Here is an 18255-nt window from a genome sequence, read left to right as displayed (position 1 = left end):
TCTCCAGAGCCAGCTCCAAGGAGTTAATTGATGTGTTTTCTTCTTGCTGGAAACGGATGATTAACTTTGCTCAGGTAGAAGTGTATGTCTATGTAGGTGCTTCCTTCCTGAAAGCTTCCTCTAAGCCTGGAGCATAATCCAGTCTTCCCCTCTTACCTTTCAGCGGACAGCTCTGACAACTCTGATTTGGAAGATGACATCATCTTATCTCTGAATGAGTGAGGAGCCATCACCATGTGGAAGACATTCTCGACAGGCCAGAAACTGAGTCAGATGAATTCGGAACACCTTCCTTTCCCTTCCTCCCAGGGCTGGCTTTTAAGGAACTGCGTGCCCTGCATTCAGAGGACTGTGGCTTAGAGGCCTCACTGGAATCTGAGGGTCCTTCTAAAACAATAACAACCACAAAAAAGACAACAGGGGTTAGGCCCTATTCTGCTTCCCCCTTCTCCTAGGACGGACAGCTCTTTCCTCAAGGGGAAAAAAAAAAAAAACATGTCTCTGGGGTTATTTCACAATATATTTTCTTTGTATAACGTTCTTTACTTAAAGAACAAAAAATAGTTTTTTATAAAATTAAAAAAAAAAAAAAAAACCAGGCATTTATAACTGAGGGTATGAACTTATATCCACCAGGTCTCTTGTCCCTGCACTTCATTTTCTATGGAAGAAAATGATGTCTAAAGAACAATATAGAGGCATTTTTACATACGTATTTAAATGAAAAGGAAAATCGTGGTTTCTTAAATTGATAAGGATTAAGAATATTTTATTATAAATATAATATATGATTTTTTAACCTGTTCTGTTGCCTCATATGCTGTCAGGTTAAGTTGTTCTCCTTCATGCCAGAGGTGGGGAGGAAGGCAGTGCTTGTCTGCTGAGTAAAAGCCTAGATTCACCCACCTTCATGGTTTGGGGGCAGCAAGGTCGTTGTGGATATTGGTTTTGTGGAGTTGAGGGAACTTAGGATATAAGTTCACTCCCTCTATTTTTCTTTGTGATTCAGTTTTTCAAAAAATTTTTTTCTTCCCTTTCTCCCCAATGTGGAAATTACAAATCAAAGGCCTTTTTCTTTAATGTAAAGTGTATTTATTTAAAAAAAATACAAAATAAACTACAAGTCTGTCTTTGTTTGTTTATAGCCTTTCCCTGTTCTCTTTTACCAAAGTACGGCGGCCCCTTTCCCTGCAGCTCTCGTCAGCCCGTGGAGAAGACGCCTTCCGAGAGAGGCAGTCCGGGACGGCGGTGAGAACGCATTCTGCCCAGATAAAGCACTCTGGGGAGAAAAGGAGCTTAGTCACAGTGTCTAGCCCTGGTCTGCTGCCCTCCCCCAGAGGGATCGGTCTGTGCTGGGGAACCACGCTGGGGCGGGGGAGGTGTTCGGGCACCGTCTGCTGTGGACACGCTCCGTCCCGGGTTCGGACGTAAGAAGGCGGCTCTGCAGTTCAGCTTTGGTGAAGCTGGGACGTTTTGGAGGAACATGCTGGCAGAGCTAAGGAGCCGTGGTTAGTTGGGTGACCACCATTACTGTCTCCTCAAGGGAGAGTGCACAGAGGACCCTAGCTCTTCTTCACTTTCGGCAGTTTGGGGCAGCAGGGGCGGGGGCAGGCTGGGTGTACAGACAGGGCTCAGGCCTCCAAAATCAGCCTGTGGTTGGTGAAACGGGGGTGCTGCCAGGGAGAGTGCCCCAGGCTCTGACCTCTTCACTTAAACCCCTTACCCTGCTTTCCTCCCACAACAGGAGACCGCAGTCTCTTCCTTTGAGTTGCCCAGATAACAGCTTCTTGGTTTCTATTATGTAGGTATCAAATAGCTAGAGACTCTTCTCCCTTTGCCGAGAGAAGAGGGGACCAATTTGGTTGTGAAGTAAACAAGACAAGACGGCTAAACTCACCAGGGGCTGGCCAAGCCCTGCTGGGCTTCGGAGCACCGTACACGGATCGCACACACCGAAGCGGGCCTGTGTCACACAGCTACCTCTTGGTCCTTTAGAGAGCGGAGGTCTCAGCTCTGTCGTTGCTTCATGCCTCGGCTTAGATGGGTCGCTAACACCTAACCCGTGGAGTAGCCCTGACTGCTGGTGCTGGATGCATCAAAAGGAAGCAGGTTAAAAGTCAAGAAGAACACTATTCTAGCCATGAACTCAGCTGAGCCCCTGGCGGTCTCCCTCAGCTCTGCCCGCAGCTCTTGGGAGTGCCCGCAGGTCTCCCGGGGCGGAGATGGGGACCTCCCGACAGGGAGCAGAGTTCTGGTTGACTTGACAACACGCCCTGAGAGGCTAAGGAGACAGCAGCCTTCTTTCTTACTATACGAGGGCTTAAAATCTGAGTCACTTAGAAGAAACATGTACAATACTAGCAAACCAACAATGCGGCACAATTTGCCTCAGATTGATTTTTTTGTTGTTTTGCCTTTAAGTGACACCTCAGACAGGACCCGAGCCCCCCCGCCCCCCCCCCCCCCCCGGGTGGAGGCTCTGGACACCTGCAGTTAGACCGTTCTCTCCCCGGGGCAGTCTGACAGCGCCTTGACCGCCTGACCTGCCGGTGCTGGCCGAGGCCCTTCTGAGAGTTCACAGAACCTGCTGTCTCGAGAGCCAGGAGGAGGAAGTGGCTGAGAAGAGGGTCCAAGGAAGAGGAGCAGGAGGAAGGTCACAGTTGGCTGTGGCTCTTTACCAAAACTCTGTATACAATTTTTTGTTTTTGTTAGGGCTAGAGAACACCTATCCCTGAAGAGTAGACAAGGCAAGGGTTGAAGTGTCCTCTCCAGCCAGATTTCCTGGCAGGTTTACATCTGGGAATGCTGCCGGGTGGTGTGGGATTCTGGGTGCTGAGCACCCACTCTATGAAGAACAGCCCAGAGAAGTTTTGGACCTCACGGGGCAAGGCAACTCTGGCCTCTGTGTGGCCCAGGCACTTCTCGAAGAACTGCAGGGAGCCCTGCCACGTGCTCTTAAGCCACCCCTACCTCATTTGCTTTGAACAAGTAAGGCCCACCCCTGCTTCTGGCAGTAGGAGCTACCCTGGAATGGAGGAGCTGTGGTCAGCTGAGTCCCTCACGGACTTGGTCAGACGCCTGGTAGTTGTGGACACCGCTCAAGTACAAACAGGCAAATAAACGCACTTAACACTTCCTTTGTTCATGTTTTTTGCTGTGAACGTGCTTGTTCTCTCATGAGCACCAGCTGTGGCCCAGTGAGCAGTACCTCCCCAGGCACCTTCCCCTGTTCATTTTAAATCTCCAAGGTCTCAAAAAGCCACCTCTTTCCCCGTGGAGGCAAGTATCCTCCAGGCCGTCCACAGAGCCTCATCCTCCACCTCAGGACGGTTTCTCTCAAAGCATCCCAGCTGTCACCTGTGTTGCCTCGCATGGGCTGGGGTCGTGGGCCAGGCCAGGAGAGTGGCGTGGCCAAGAAAACCTGGAGTTCCTGGCCGGTTGGCTCACTTCTCTTACTGAGGCTGCTGCTGTCCTCAGTTCTGACAGTGGTCCTTTTGGGACATCCAAACTGCCACACTGAAGAGTGTATCTGGGCTGTATTCTATGGTGACAAGTGCTGTAGAACTGACTGGTTTCCCTCCCTGGTCCCCTCTGACCTCATCAGAGACCAGGGATGACAGCATTTTACTCTTTGAAGCCATCTTTCCCTCCCAGCTGGAGGACGTCTCCACATTCCTCCCCAGCTGGGCTTGAATGGCTCGGACTAGCTCTGCCCTGACACCTTGGCACCTGTGACTTCATTTCCCCACCGAAGTGCCTTTCTCCCAGGGGTCCCACTTCAGCAGCAGGGCAAGAGGCCAAGGCACACGCTCACCTTACACCTGAGAAACAGGTATGCCGGTTGAGAGCGCTCCCTTGCAGTGCTGCAAAAATTCTTCAGGGGTTCAGTGTCCCCTAAAAAGCTCTAGTGACTGGGCAGAGGCCCCCTCCATGGACACATTAGCTCCCAAACGAGGAAGAACCAGAATTCACAAACACTGGGTAAGTTTTAAGAATTAGCAAAAGCTTCTTCCCACCCTCCATTCTGGCATTTGGCCTCCAGTGTCCCTGGGAGTCTGAGGCAGCTCTGCCTCCAACCCGGTGTTCCTGGGCTGCCCCGTCAAGGCTGAAAGGGAGGCTGAACAAGAGGAGCCTGCGTCGACCTGTGACACCAAGACCCTGTGGCATCAATACCGTACTTGTCTGACCCGTGACTACACAAGACCACACAACTGCTAGACTACCTGCTTGCAAAGGCCTCAAGATTAGGCATGTTGTCCAACAGCTACAGCTCAGAGGGACGCACACACACATTCAGGGCAGGGAAACAACTCCGGGACTACCCAGCTGCCGGCTCCGAGCTTAGGCTCGCGGGCTCTGCCCAGGCAGGCAAGGCAGGGTCCAGAGGCCAAGCGAACCCGCTCTCAGCCAAGGCTAGAAACAAATGTGAACGGAGTCCTGACTGGGCCCAAAGAGCGGAGGGGCTGAGAGCCACCAACACAGCAGGACTCTGAGCTCCACCTGGACCGCGAAGTTGACGTAGGGCATTTGTGTGCGTGCAGTGGGGAAAAGTCTTCCATTCACTGAGGAAAAACTTGATTAAACCAGGACTCTGAACAGGATTAAAAATCCATCCTCTGACAAAGGCTTTACTGACAACTTTCCATACAGTTAGTCAAAAAATAAAAAAATACAGAACACAGCAGACAGTATCTCATACACTAGAAATCAACGTGACAGGAGTCCCTTTTCTCAATGCTGTAAAAAAAAACAAAAACAAAAAACAAAACAAACCGAACATAACCCCGAAAATCTAAGAACTTAGTTTTGGTGGGGGTCAGGACTCTGGTCCCCCAACAAATGAACCAAAATAACCCAGCAGAGAATTCAAACCAAGGGGGTAGGATGTGGGGACGGGGTGGTGGTCAGATTTTAAAATAACTGCTTTTGTGACACAAACGCGGAGCTGGAGACAGGTGTGGGCTAGGCAGTGTCTCGTACTATGACTATCACCATGTGCTCTTCCTCTAGCTTGCCCAATGTCCTCAGTGCTGACTGGAGGTACTGCTGGGAAAAGTCGCAGGGCGGGAAGGCATAGAGCATGCCTGTGCTGTCTCTGCCCTTGGACCCCCCCACCGGCAGGCTGATCACCCCCGCGGCCTGCTTCTGTTTCAAGTAGGAGACCAGGTTCCTGAGAAGCCGCCTCTGTAGGCCCGGCTCCACCGTGGGCATCCCCTCAGTGCCAGGCCCGCTGGGGGTCGCCTGGGTGGCGAGGAGCACCGCATAGCCATTGGGGCTCCCCTGCTTGATCCGCCGCGTGACCTCGTCGAGCTTGGGCTGGTCCAGTCGCAGACGCTGGGCGATCTTCAGCTGGGTCAGCTTGCTCCCGGAAGTGTGGTCTTTGAGGAGGCCAGTGAGAACCCCCTGGTCCCCCTCTAGGATGTGCATAGATGTCGGGAAGCAGCTGTTTTTCAACACTAGGAGCCCGTTCCAGCCCAGCTGCAGTGTCTGGGCATACTCGGAAAGATTCTTGAGCTTTTTGGTCTCGTGTTTTGGCTCTTCCAGAGGCTTGGGCTCAGCCTCAGCGGTCCGATGATTGCGCTCGCTCTCTCGTGTCTTCTTCCCGTGGGAAGAGTCTGGAGCCTCGTGGTGGTGGTGGTGGCTCCGCTCCTCAGCCCCGTGTCTGCTGTTGCTGAGGGAGTTGCTACTGGACTCCTTGGTCCCGTCACTGGAGTGGTTCTCCTTACGGCTGCGCTCAGGAGTGCGGTCAGAGCCCCGGTCCACCTGCTGCCCACCACCCTTGGTCCTGCTCCGTTCCTCGTAAGGGGAGTGGGTTGTCCTCCCACGGTCACTGGAAAGGCTCCTCCGCTTCCGCCTCTCTTCCCAGGGCTTGGGCAGGCCCCGGTCCCCATCTCCCCAGCGCTCCCCACTCCGGCTGCGCACCGACCGGCTGTAGCCCTCCAGGCTGTTTCGGCGGTCAGAACTTTTACTAGGGCTGGTCCAGTCCCCTTCCAAAAAGGTCCGGTCTCGGTCTGAGTACAGGAGGTGTGGGGGGGTCCTATCCCGCACCCGCAGGTCTGCATCCAGGTTTCGGTGCCGGGTATAGCCGTCTGGGAGCAGCTCATAATGCACAGGGAGGGGTGAGGGCTGGTACTGCTGGGGATACCGAGTCTCCTCTGCTTTGGCAAAATCCACACGCAGCCTCCGGTCTGGACCACCCAAGGGAAAGCCCCTCATTTTCGCACAGGCGGCCTGAGCTGCATCCAAGCTCTCGTACTGGATGTAAGCAAAGCTATCTCCCTTGACGTGATCAATGGTCCGAATGCTCCCAAAGCGGTCAAACTCTCGGGCCAGCGCGGCCAGTGAGGTGTTAGGTCCCAGGCCGCCCACCCAGAGGCGAGTGGTGGGGTTGGCCTTGCCATAGCCTATCTTAATGGGGTTTCGGCCAATCACCCGGCCCGACATGGCCACCTTAGCCCTGTGGGCCATGTCTAGGTTCTGGAACTTGAGGAAGGCATACGCACCACCCTGGCCACGGGCAGGTCTCTTGATGACCACCTCCTCAATGATGCCGTACTTCTCAAAGGCCCGCCGCAACTCCACCTCAGACACGCTGTGGTCCAGGTTCCCGATGAAGAGGTTGCGCGTGGCCCGCTGGTCGTCCTCAGGCATCAGGTCCTCCTCGCACACGGCGGGGTAACCGTAGGGGCGCCCGCGATCGTCGTACAGCCCGTAGTAGTCCAGGGCCCGCTCCCGGGATAGTCCCACTGCGGCGGCAGCGGCAGCATCCAGGGCAAAGGCTGCCGCGGCGTGGCGGGCGCGGGGCTCCCGCAGCGGCGGGGCGGCTACCGGGGACAGCGAGCGCTGCTTGTACTGGTAGCCGCCGTGCAGGGGTAGGTAGCCGAGAGGGTCGGCGGGCGCGGGCGGCCCCGGGGGGGGCGTGGAGGCGGCAGCGCTGCTGCTGCTGCTTCGCCGGCTGCTCCCGCCGCCGCCACCACCGCCGCCACGCAGGTACACGGGCTCCACCTTGAGCGGCCGGTCGTAGAGCAGTAGCTGGCGGGCCAGGGCGTGCTGGCGGGCCTCGCGTGCGTCCTGCGGGTGCCGGAAGTTCACGTAGGCCACGCGGCCCAGCTCTGGCGTGTGCGACAGGCGCAGGCTGATCTCACCGAAGCGCTTGAACTGGTGGAAGAGCCGGTCCTCGAGGTGCTCGGCGGGCAGCGCGGGACTCAGGCTGCTGATGAGCAGAGTCTTGTACTCGGGCGCGGCCGCCGACGAGCCGGGACCCGCGGGCTCGGCCCCAGGAGGCGGCGGAGGTGGCGGCAGCGGAGACGCTCGGGGTGAAGCACCTGAAGCGCCTGGGTCCCCGGAGGCCTTGCCGCCGCGTCCCCCGCCGCCGGCGCCCGAGCCCGAGGAGCGTCCGCTGCTCGCACGGTGATTTGCGTCGCCGGCGCCGCGGCCGTCACGATGCCCACCCCCGCCGCCCCCGCTACCGCGGGGTTTGTCGCGGGCCCGCGTCGGAACGGGATGCTTGGCGCCGCCCGAGGCCTTGTGCGCCGCCCGCCGCCCGCCCGCCTCCGCCTCCCGTTCGCGCTCCCGCGGCCGCTTGGCCGACGATGACGAGCCGCGCCCGCTCGGGCTCGAGTCTCGCTCGCTCTGCCTCTTCATGGCGCCGGCGCGGCGGGCGGGCGGGCGGCCCGCAGGCCCCTCACAGCGGCGGCGGCGGCAGCAGCGGCCGAGGAGGCAGCGCCCCCGGCGCCGCCATCTTGGACAAAAGGACTCGGCGCGGCGGTGGCAGCGGGGCGGGGCGGGAGCGGCGCCCAGGGGCTGGGCGGCGCGTTATCAGGCTGCGCCGGGGCTGTCACGTGACTCCGCAACAGGCGGGGCAAGAGGGGGCGCCGGCTGTACGTCATCGAAATGCGCCGCCCCTATGTCACGTGACCCCCGGGGGCGGGCGGGAGAGAGCGGTCCGACAGTGGGCTCTGGCGCCACCGCGTGGCCAAGGGGCTTGCTACGTGGAGATCGGGGACCTCGCGAGAGCGGGGCTGGTTCGCTCTGTCCCCGACCCCAGGGGGCGGCAGGCCCTAGGCTTTCCGCTTCCCGCTCGGGGGTCCGCGCTGCGTGGAATGGGAGTGGCAGCGTCTGTGGGCGCCGGGCTCCCTGGTCTTGACTCAGCCCGTCCTCTTTACGTGGCATACCCTCAGTCCCCACCATAGCATCTCCCGACTGTGGTCCGGGATCAACAGGCGCGAGGACCTAAGCACGCCGCTCCCCAGGCCTCGTCCAGGGCCCACGCCCCACAAAGCCGGCATCCTCCGCGTTCAGGTATCACCTGCAGCGGTCCCCGGAAAGGCCGCGACGACACCATGGGCTATGAATGCAAAAGGCGAGGCCCGTTTGGGTCCAGGCAGAGAAACCCCAGCCGACAAACCTGCCGTTTACCGAGTGGGAATAGGCTCCTTAGCGCCACTGGGTCGAGCCTCTGCTGTGGGCTCCCGAGCAGATAGTGGGCTGTAAGGGCAGGGCCACGGAGCCAAGGGTGAAGAGGCGGCCAAACTCAGTAGTTCCGACAGCTTGCCACGCTTACCTCTCGCTGACCAGTGCCCTTCTCTCTACCTCCAGGGCCAGGACCTCTTCTCCAGAGGTGAGGTGCGGGGAGAATCCTGCCCAGGTGCTCAAGCCCCCTTGGGAAGGTTTCATTCTCCAGAGAGCTGCTGGGCGCATCGCAGAACCTGACCCAACTTCTGCAAGGAAACCGTGGGGGTGGGGAAGAGTCTGCCAGTTCCTCCTCCTCCTGCATTCAAATAAAGCAGCTCCTGGAGCAGCTGAGGCAGGTGCAGGGGGTGAGCTCTTATGAGAAACAACTGTAACAGTTGCCTGATCTGAACTCCATGTCCAGAATGGGTTAACCCTTTGTAGATCACCTTGGGGGGTCAGCCCTAGAGCTGTAGTGGTTGGGTGTTCAGTGTGCCTGTGTTGTGTGGCCTTTAGGCCACAGCCATCCACCTCCTAAGACTTCGGTCTTTGGCTGTGGATTTTCCCAGCACCTGTTGGGGGCTCAGGACAGGCACTTGTCAGATCTTAATAGCCCACCTAATTCCTCCAAACAAGGAAGTAAGTCTTGGCCTGAGAAGTAGCTCAACCTTCTTGCTTCCCTCCTAGAAACGTGGTGTTGAAGATGTGCCAAACGTGGGGCTGCTGCTGGCTCTCGTCAGTGGATGACACAGGTGGTAACGAGGCCTGTGGAGGCAAACTGAATTCAGCAGCATAAACGATGTGATCTGGGGTCTTCCTTGGAAAGCACTGCTTTAGTCCTTCCCTTCAGGTGGTCTTGGCAGGCCCGAGAAGCAGAGGGGTCTCCACCAAGTCACAGCTCATACTGACAACTGGGTTTCCCAAAGCCAACCCCGGAGAGGAGCTGAAAAACCAGACTTGGGGACGAGACTTCATTGGTTAGGCTTATCTTGGGTACATAAGGCAGAAGGCAGCCTCTCACTGACTTTGTATAAACCAACCCCTGCAAATCTTGCAAAACCCTAATTAGGCATCAGAAGCTTGGGACTGACACCAGACTGCAAACTCCGATGACCAAGGAGATGGCCAGATCTGGAAGCCGGGCCAACAGCATGTTTAGAAACGTGATGGTACTGAACATAGGCAGTGACGGAGGTCATCCTCCCAGAAGGCCACACTAAGTCGACCCTCCGTCCTGCTCGGGCACAGCCCCAATAAAGCCCCGCCTTGTACACCAGATTCAACCCTCTGTGCTCTGCAAGACGGCGCAGCCTCTGGCTCCTCTCCTGTGACTGCCACTCCAAGTCACCTCGGGGTGGGGATTGGGCGCAGCCTCCTCCCGGGCTCGCCTCCAGTCCTGCACCAGCGCCCCCCGCCCCCGCCTCAGCCCGGGGCCTGCCCTGGCGTCTCCAGCCCTGGAGGCCGAGGGACCAATGTGAAGATATCGGACCATTCTTTGTAAGCTGGAAAGCATAAACTGGTGGGATCTTCATGAGGGTTGAAATCCTATTTCAGATTCACTTTAATTCTCCAAGGACAGCTAGAAATTTTCTTCCTTTAATAAAAAATTCCCAGACACACTTTGAAGTCCTAGAGTAAACCAGCAACAGAACAAGGTGAATCCCCCCAGGGGGGCGCTGGAGAGCCAGCATCGTCAGGAAAGCTCCAGGCTTCACACCTGACATTGTCAGGAGCCCGCCTAAAAAATAAATTACAAAAAGGCTGTGGGGAAGACGCAGGTGAGCTGCTTTCCCCTCCGGTGCAACAGGGATCAGGCCGACTACAAATCAGTCCGTGAACTGGCTGCCTTGGGGGCATATTTAGGCATCAGTTCGTTAATCTTCCGGATGTAGTCAGACTTCTCCGCACAGCCTTTGCACGTCTCCCCCCAGTCGTCCAGGATCTTCTTGAGCTCTTTAACCCGGAGCTTCTTCAGGTCCACCGTGCTCAGGTCGATCTGCTTGTCTGGAGGAGAGAGCAGGGAGAGCTGGTGGGAGTGGCCACAGACACCCCCCCCTCCCCCTGCCCCGGCAGTCCCAGGACAGGTCACCCCTGCAGATGCGTGTCAGTGCCCACTGCCCCGAGGCCCTTCACCAGAAGGCCAGTCTCACCCCAGGGGCGTCCCGAGCCCGGGACGGAGGCCACGTGGTCCTTACGGGACGAACCTTATAGGAGAAATGTGGTTCCCACTCCCCCAGGTACCTTGACAACTAGTCACAGTAGAGAGCAAGTCACCGTAGAGTGACAGCTCCAGGGTGACAGAGCAGAGAGATCTCCCTGCTGCAATTTCCCAACACAGGCCCTGGTCAGGAGCTTACTCCCCAAGACCACTCGTGAGCACAGAGAGACCGTGAGCCAACTGCACCTGTCCCAGGTCCCTCTCAGGAGACTAGGCATCTTGAACACAAGTGGGCAAACAGGCCCTTGGACACTTGTCACAATAAAATATGTTGGTTTTGTTCAAATTTTATAGACGAGGACAACTATTCCTGGTCCTGACTCTGAGGACCTGGCCTGCTTTTTTCCACCAGAGGGGTGCCACAGTGCCCGGAACTCTTGCGCCTGCCTGCACACAGCTTTTCTCTTCAAGGTAATAAAGATCACTGGGCCTTCAGCAGGACGAGCCTACTAAACCCAAGTCAGGCCTCATCCCTTCTCTGCTCAAAAACCCATGTTCCCAGGGCCTGGGTGGCTCAGTTGGTTAAGCGTCTGACTCTTGATTTCGGCTCAGGTCGTGATCTCAGGGTCGTGAGATCGAGCCCCTGCATTGGGCTCTATGCTCCATGGGGAGCCTGCTTCTTCCTCTCCTTCTGCCCCCTTTTTCTAAAATAAATAAATCTTAAAACAAAACAAAACCCAAAACCTCTCTGCGCCCCACCTCCAAACCAGAACCAAAACAAACAAAACCATGTTCCCAACTTCACTCAGATTAAAGACCTGAAGCCAAACCTTCCCCAACCTGCAAGGCCCCCTGTGACCTGTCCGTGCGCCACCCACTGCCCGCTTCCTCCGCCTGGAATGCTCGTCCATGAGCGCCTCTTGGCTGATCTGCTACCGCCTTCAAAGTTTGCTGAACGCCACCTCCTCCGTGAGGCCTCTTCTGCCAGATCCGTACCCCTCCCACCACCACCGACCCGGCTGCCGAACTCACTGGCCGCGGCTCTAGCTTCTCAGCTGCCTCTCCCAGCTAGAAAGTCAGCTCCGTGGTGCCGGAGCGCAGAGGCTCTGTGGCGGTTCAGTGAGGCCTGGCCACACTCACCGTACTTCAGCTCGCAGATCTGGCTGTCCTTCTTCTTGAGCTTCTCACAGACCTTCTCCACAGGGATGTGGTGGGCCAGGGGCTTGGACACCTCATTGATGATTTTAGTGGCAGCGTCATCTGTGGCCCCGATGTAGTAGCACTGCACAAGAGAGGACAGCGGCCTTCAGGTGGTTCCACTTGAGAGCCTTCTCCTCCGCAACACACTGACATCTCAGAACCTCTCTCCTGGCAGGGCCTCATGTTCCCACGCCCTGCCTGTCCTGGCAGTCAGATCGGTCAGCGTAAACCCTGGGCTCTTAATACATGCTCGGTCCCAGAGCTGACAGCCTCCAAGTAAGTTTACGAGTCACCAAGATTCAGACCTTTAAACAGAGACAGACAAACCAGCGACTGCCAGGGAAATTAAAGCTACAAAAGTCATCATTTTGCTAGGGCTCTTGTCCTCAATTCGGCCCTAGCCCACCCTGTGCCCACTTTATCTTCTTGTGCCCTTGCACATGGCCTCTGGTGCTCACAATGGCTGTTCCCTCTGCCTGGGAGGCTCTTCCCCCCATCCGTGCCCCCGCCCCCCAACGATGACTCTCCCTCAGAGAGATTCTTGACTATTCTGCCTAAATCAGCACCCACCCTCTCTGCCAGAGCACCCTGGTCATTTTCTCCGGGACACTCATCCCACAGCATCATCTGTTTGCCTGATTGTCATTTCTCCCCACTGATCCTCCTGGTGCCCAGCACACAGTAGGTGCTTAATCAGTACTAACATGATAAAAAAAAATATCCTAACTGCAGAATGCATGAAAGCACATGAGTCCCACACCAGCATACTGACACAACAGCACACCTCCTGAACACAAGTGGGCAGGGCCAGGCAGGGAGGGGAACCAGCTACTCACCAACCGATTCTCTTTGCCTCTTGCTTCCCGGCAGAATTTTATAAGTTCTTTTTCAATAGAGGATGGTGAGAATGTGACATCTCTGTCTTTGAGGTCCTGATAAAATCTTCCCAGATAAGAGATGCAGACTGGAAAAGAGGGAAGGGAGATGATCAGCAATCACCAAGTTGCACCCCAATCCACCAGGAGGGAACTCCGTCAGCAATTTTAATAGGAGACACGGAAGTGAGTTTTTCCATCACCGGGGTTTCTCAGGTGCCTGCAGGCCGACAGAACCCAGCTCCAGGTTGCTGGGGTCCCCTGGTACACCCAGGGCACACGGGGAACGAGCATCACCCAATGACCCACACACGGCTCCTCCCTGCTCCTTCCACAAAGTTTAAGCCGAGACTGAACACGTGTCCTTGAGATGGACTCAGTGTGACCTCATAAGAGGCCAAACTGGAGAGCGAAGACAAAAACGATCCAAATGCTTCTCATTTTCAAACATAACACCGAACCCCGAGGTGCGGCTTCGCAAGCCCACCGGACCCGGCGCGGCGCTCACGGCCGGCCCTAGGGGCTCCCGACCTGAGCCAGGGAGAGCCTCTGCCCAGTGATGGGAAAGGACAAAAACTCCGGCGTTATCTCAATGTCAAGCCAAGTTTTCTGCACGATCTAGTCCCAACTTTCTTGTCGGACCAGTTTCCTAGGCCCAGGAACTGTTTTCTAGGCTGGTGTCTGCCCCTCCTCGGGCGCACCCCGCTGGGACCGGCCGCCGCCCCCTCCCGTTCCAGCTCCGGCCTCTTGGCCGTTCCGTCGTGTTCAGCGCCGCCGCCGGGCCGGCCCCGGCGCGCGAACCCCGGTCCCGCCGCGCGGACCCCGGCCCCGCCGCACCTTCGCAGTCGCCCGGCCGCAGCGTCCGGCCGCCTGGCAGCACGCTCAGAGCCAGCGCCACCGCCAGCCCGTGCGTGGCCCACATCCTCCTCCTCCTCCTCCTCCACCGCCGCCGCCGCCGCCGCCGCCGCCGCCCGACTGAACCGCGCCCGCCGTGCGGTGCTACCTCCAGGTCTCGGCCGCGCGCCGTAGTTCCCCATTGGCGGGCGGCCCCCGCGCCCTCCCACACGCCGCACTCCCATTGGTCCATGTGCCTCGGAGCCCAGACGGGCGGCTCCACGCTGCCCTTCCCTATTGGCTGGTAGCGTCGCCCGCCCTTGGCCCTAGACAGTTGTCGGCCGCTGATTGAACCAGGGCGTCCGGCAGGAAGCAGCCGCGGGGCCGGCGGAAGCAGCCAGGGCCGCCATCTTGAGTAGGGGCAGCGGCGGTACCTGAAGCCGGGAGTCTCGGACTGGAGTGGGGTTCGGCCGTAACCCCGCGTCTGCTGAATTGTCTAGAGTGCCCCACGCCGGCCCGAGAAACCCCGCGGACTTCTCCTCCCGGGCCTCGACTCGTGGCGCAGGCCAGCGACTCTGCAGTCAGCCGCGGCCCAAAGGGCAGACTCCGGGGAAGTTCCTTTCCGTTTTTTCAAGCGATCCCGTGGGTGGGGGACCTAGGCTTCGGGGAGCGCCCGCGAGGCCTGCCGACCAGGTCCGAAGGTCCGCATTAGGCCGGAGGCCGCCTTGTTTGGGCTGACCGGACACCGGCTGGGGTGGACGGACGCTGGGCTGGAGGACTTCCCAGAGGCAGGGCCCCCCTCCGAGCTGCCGTCCCAGGCCCCAGGGAAGCGCCTGGCCCGGTTCGGTGCCGAGGCTGTGCGATCCGAGCCGGCCCGCCTCGGTGGGGAGCTAAAGGGCTGGCCCGCTGCCTCCGGCTTCCCAGCCGACCGCTCCGGGGGGGCGGGGGTCCCTGGCTGCCGGGGGCGCCTCTTGAGTAGGTTAGGGGCCCGCCAAGTCAGCGGACAGGCACTGGAGGGGGGTTCCTCTTTGGCTGCCCTCCTTTAAAGTGCTGTCTGTCTCAAGGCAGGACGTTGGAAGGCTGGCTCTGGGCTCCGTGCAGAGATATTTCTATGGGGCTAAAGGGCTTGGAGCCCAGCGACAAGGGTTGGAGAGGGGCTCTAGGGCTGCTCCCATTCAGTGAATTCAGTGGGTCAGTATCAGGTATTCATCTTTAATTCACATCACAGCAGTCAAGGGAGTGGGGAAAAGGGGAAAAATCAAGTGGCAGATATTTACATCTAAAATTCACATTACTTGTTGGATTTAGAACATGCTACCACAATATATACAGTAAAATACCTCTTGGGACACTAGTACAAATTTTTTTTTTCTTTTAACTTTGCTTTCTGTTACAGGTAAGATCATCTTTAAATCACTTTTTTAAACATAAATACACAAAGGAAATGGTTAGAAGTCTTATTTTAAATAAGCACAGAATGCTGGAGGTTAAAAACACATTTATAGGGCTGAAAACCAATTGGACATCACACTCTATACATTTTTTGCTCAAATTCCTGTACAAATACACAGCATTCAAATAAGTATTTACAAATAAGCTTGAAAGAATGAAAATCAGTATTTCACAATCTTTTCAGAGGATTCTCATTTCTGGCCTCCCACTTCCCCTCAGACTGGCGTTCTCCAACAAAAGGGGTTTGGATTATGTCCTTTTTATCCAGTTAGGGAAAATGGAAAGGGAAAATGGAAAGCGAAAACACAAACCTAGCTCACCTTGCATAAAAAGGCAAGGCCAAACCAACCCACACTCCCCTCCCTACCATCCTATCCCACCAGGTGGAGAAGGTCGATGTTCTTATGTGATGACTGCCTTGTCCAGGGATTGATGTTCAGAAGTGCCCTAAAATCTATAAAGATGCCCTCCTACCTAAGACTCAACATCCAGAGCTAGCCCCCGACCCTCTTAACACTTGTGAACACCAGATGTTCCAGGCCTGCCCTCTGAGGTTGGGGCTGCCATGACCGACCACTCTGCCTGGAGCCATCCTTACAGTGTCAGAAAAGACCCACACTGGTGAGAAGCACCCCCCAGAGGCCCTGAAGGTGATGCGGCCCTCCATCTTTCCCAATAGGTTACTCGCTGGCATTCCTGTTCAATAAGCTGGCGTTTGTGTACAAGAGAACACCCTGACCGGCCTTGTCTGTTTGGAAAGAGGGACGGTAGGGGAAGGGATGGGGGTCTAGGGCCCGGGGCCTGGCCTGGGAGTCAGGCCAGCAGAAGAGAACTACGGGAGAACACACCTGCTCAACAAGGAGAAGGCCGCCTTACGACCATCAAAGTAGTGAACTCAGGCAAATGAAAGAAAAATATTTTGTCTGTAGACTTTTTTTTAAGTAACTTAGAAGCACCCTGGTAAAATACTATTACCACCCCACCCTATCCCCCCAAATAATAAACCAAGAGGAAAATCACTGCCCTGACCTGAAAGTTTCCTATAAAGACACCACTGCGCTCTGCCCAACAGACTGGGGAGGCTGGAGAAACTGGCCTCTTGCCTGCCCCGAACCCTGAGTGGTGGTCCCTGTGGGCCTGGAGCGGGGTAGGGGGTGGTGGGGTGGGGAGGTTGAGGTGGGGAATGGGGGACGAGACTGCACTTGGTCACTCGGGAGAGGATAGTTCAACCTGCATGGCTCTCTGCTTCCGAAAGGAGGAGCTCCCTCCCACCCTCTTTACCCAGGAGCTCGCTGCACCTGACGGCGAGTCCTCAGGGCTGGAAGCCTGGCTGGGCAGCCAGCCCCACTGCGCAGAGGTAGTGCTGAAAATCCCTGATTCAGGAGCTGGGTGATAGGCTTTCTGGCCACTTCTGAAAATTCAGAGGATTTCCGGCCCCGGCCACGCCCCAGCCTCACTCCTATGCCAGCTCTTCTCTCAACACTTGGCCGTCTGGGCCCGGGGGAGGAAGGTGGCTAGGGTAGTCCCTCTGGCTCCACACCCCCACTCAAACCCCAGAGGGCGGGAGATAACCTTTGCAGATCCATTTGCCAGGGGGGCTCCTGCAGGGCATGAGGTGTGTTGAGAGTGGAAGGGAGCAAATGGTCAGAAATAAAAGCAATGGAGGGAAAAATCCAAGGTAGAGTGGGAGGCAGGGCTGGCCCACGGAAGCCCGGCAGTGTGCCCTGGGCGTGCCATTAGGCCAGGTCACATGCCTGAGCTGGCAGGCTGGCCCAAGCAGCCCCTCAGTTGCACACTCCTGGACGGAAGAGTGGGCTGGTGGGTAGGCTTTTGTGCAAAATGTTTTGTAGCTCCCTTGTCCACCTGTGACGTGTAGTCCACGTGGTCCTTGCAATCCCTGAATACAACCATGAGCTCTTCTGTCCATGCAGCAGCGGAAGAAGTCCCTAGTGCAATTTCCATTCTTCTGTGCCTCTCTGCCCTGGAGGAAGGGCCTGGGCTCTGAACCCTGGGCCCTGCAAAGCTGCAAAGCAATTCTGTCTGTGCAATATCTCCATATAGCTCCACGTGGTCTGGAACTGCAGGAGGAAGAAAGCATCTACTGCACAAAGAAAGGAAAACCCATAGAAATGGAAACGTAGAAAATGAAATAAAAAGAGAAGCCACAACCCTTCATGCTGCTGTGGCCTCTGCACATGGCAACACACGAGTTCACGGCAGTAGAACGTAGACTCGGGGTGGCTCTCTCCTGAGTGCCGGGCCTCTCTGGCTCCCTGGGGTGGGGGGGACTTGCTTTTCAGACCTGGAGTGGTTGGGCAAGCTGCTCACTGCGGGCGGCATCCCGGCCGCCTCCCTGCCCCTCACTGTTCCCCTCGGCCGTGCTCCCAGGCCAGGCGGGCCTGCTCTTCCTTGGCGCTCCCAGGGGGCAGCGAGGCCTTGCGGTGCAGGCCCCGGGGCCTGTCGGCGTCGTCGCGTAGCAGCACGCCCTCCTCGTGCTCCAGGGCCGGCAGGCGGCTGTGGTAGGGCTTGGGTGGCAGCGCAGGCGGGTCCATGGGGTCCTGAGGGATGACGCACCCCGGGGCTGAGTGGCTTCGGCATGGCTGGGCCTTGATGGAGTCCAGGACGGCGGACTCGGAGAGGCTGTAGTGGACAGGGAGGTAGGGTGGCTCGAGATCTTCATCAGCATTCCAGGCCTGGCTTGGCATGGAGTCCATGGTGTCGGTTCGAGGTGGGGCCTCTGAGGAGTGCCCAAAGTTACTCTCGCTCAGGGAGGACACGCCGCTGCTGGCACTGCCCGACAGTGTAGAGTTGCTGCCATCCAGACCCGACTGGGGGCTCGTGGGGGAGGCCGGGATAGGGTGGAGAGGAGACTGCAAAGGAAAGGGTGGGCGTGTTAGACCCGCTCTGCAGACAGGTGGGCGGGCTCGCCGTGTGGAGAGAGGGCCGGGCGCCCACACACGTCAGCTGCCCATTTGTCTCTTCGGCCACCGCCCCCCAGCGTCCCCTGCTCCCAGAAAGCCAGTGGAGCCCCAGAATCAGCAGTATTTCTGTGGGAAAAAATGGCCCTGCCCTGACCGCTAGTCATTTGTACCCTGTGGCTCTGGGGTGCCGGCAGAAAGGCTGGGTCAGCAGGCCAGTGGGGAGAGCAGAAAGAACCCCAGGGACCATGGGCCAGATGAATGGACTCTGCTGCTGAAATCTGTGACTGAGTCCATCTTTTCCAATGTGCAGAAAAATGAGTTTTCACGAGGTTTTGCTGCCTCCTGCCTCTTGCTTTTGACTGGA

At 57.3% G+C, this 18255-nt stretch overlaps 4 protein-coding genes across 5 annotated transcripts in view; 1 reads left to right on the top strand and 3 right to left on the bottom strand.

Annotated features, from left to right (window-relative positions):
* The window catches only part of DCAF1 (DDB1 and CUL4 associated factor 1), a 72546-nt gene extending 71406 nt beyond the window's left edge, over window positions 1-1140 (top strand). The window contains exon 24 of the mRNA XM_026500939.4: window positions 164-1140. Within this exon, the coding sequence (XP_026356724.1) occupies window positions 164-222 (59 nt within the window). The 3' untranslated portion in view covers window positions 223-1140. The remainder of the gene's footprint in view (window positions 1-163) is intronic.
* Window positions 1141-4601: 3461 nt separating this feature from the next.
* Window positions 4602-7722, bottom strand: RBM15B (RNA binding motif protein 15B). The gene has a single exon (XM_026500937.4). The coding sequence runs from the start codon at window positions 7642-7644 to the stop codon at window positions 4963-4965; it is 2682 nt and encodes an 893-aa protein (XP_026356722.1). The 5' UTR covers window positions 7645-7722; the 3' UTR covers window positions 4602-4962.
* A 2239-nt stretch (window positions 7723-9961) lies between these two features.
* On the bottom strand, window positions 9962-17310 carry MANF (mesencephalic astrocyte derived neurotrophic factor). Its single transcript, XM_026500398.3, has 5 exons — window positions 17273-17310; window positions 13522-13952; window positions 12646-12773; window positions 11750-11891; window positions 9962-10455 (listed from the first exon to the last, which is right to left on the bottom strand). The coding sequence occupies exons 1-5, from the start codon at window positions 17308-17310 to the stop codon at window positions 10271-10273; spliced, it is 924 nt and encodes a 307-aa protein (XP_026356183.3). The 3' UTR covers window positions 9962-10270.
* The window catches only part of DOCK3 (dedicator of cytokinesis 3), a 569026-nt gene continuing 565470 nt past the window's right edge, over window positions 14700-18255 (bottom strand). For both annotated transcript variants that reach the window (XM_057311740.1, XM_057311742.1), the window contains one exon: window positions 14700-17840. In XM_057311740.1, the coding sequence (XP_057167723.1) occupies window positions 17331-17840 (510 nt within the window). In that variant the 3' untranslated portion in view covers window positions 14700-17330. The remainder of the gene's footprint in view (window positions 17841-18255) is intronic.

The sequence above is a fragment of the Ursus arctos genome, unplaced genomic scaffold, assembly GCF_023065955.2.
Source record: "Ursus arctos isolate Adak ecotype North America unplaced genomic scaffold, UrsArc2.0 scaffold_14, whole genome shotgun sequence".
Classification (NCBI taxonomy): domain Eukaryota; kingdom Metazoa; phylum Chordata; class Mammalia; order Carnivora; family Ursidae; genus Ursus; species Ursus arctos.
This window is presented reverse-complemented; position numbering and strand designations above follow the sequence as displayed.

Excerpts from the sequence above, each read along its gene's own strand:
- MANF (XM_026500398.3), bottom strand. The coding sequence starts at position 17,310 with ATGCCGCCCGCAGTGAGCAGCTTGCCCAACCACTCCAG. Across the intron at positions 12,774-13,521 it reads GCGGCCGGGCGACTGCGAAG|TCTGCATCTCTTATCTGGGA; the intron begins GTGCGGCGGGGC and ends CCTCTTTTCCAG. Across the intron at positions 11,892-12,645 it reads GAGGCAAAGAGAATCGGTTG|TGCTACTACATCGGGGCCAC; the intron begins GTGAGTAGCTGG and ends TCTCTTGTGCAG.
- RBM15B (XM_026500937.4), bottom strand. The coding sequence starts at position 7,644 with ATGAAGAGGCAGAGCGAGCGAGACTCGAGCCCGAGCGGGCGCGGCTCG.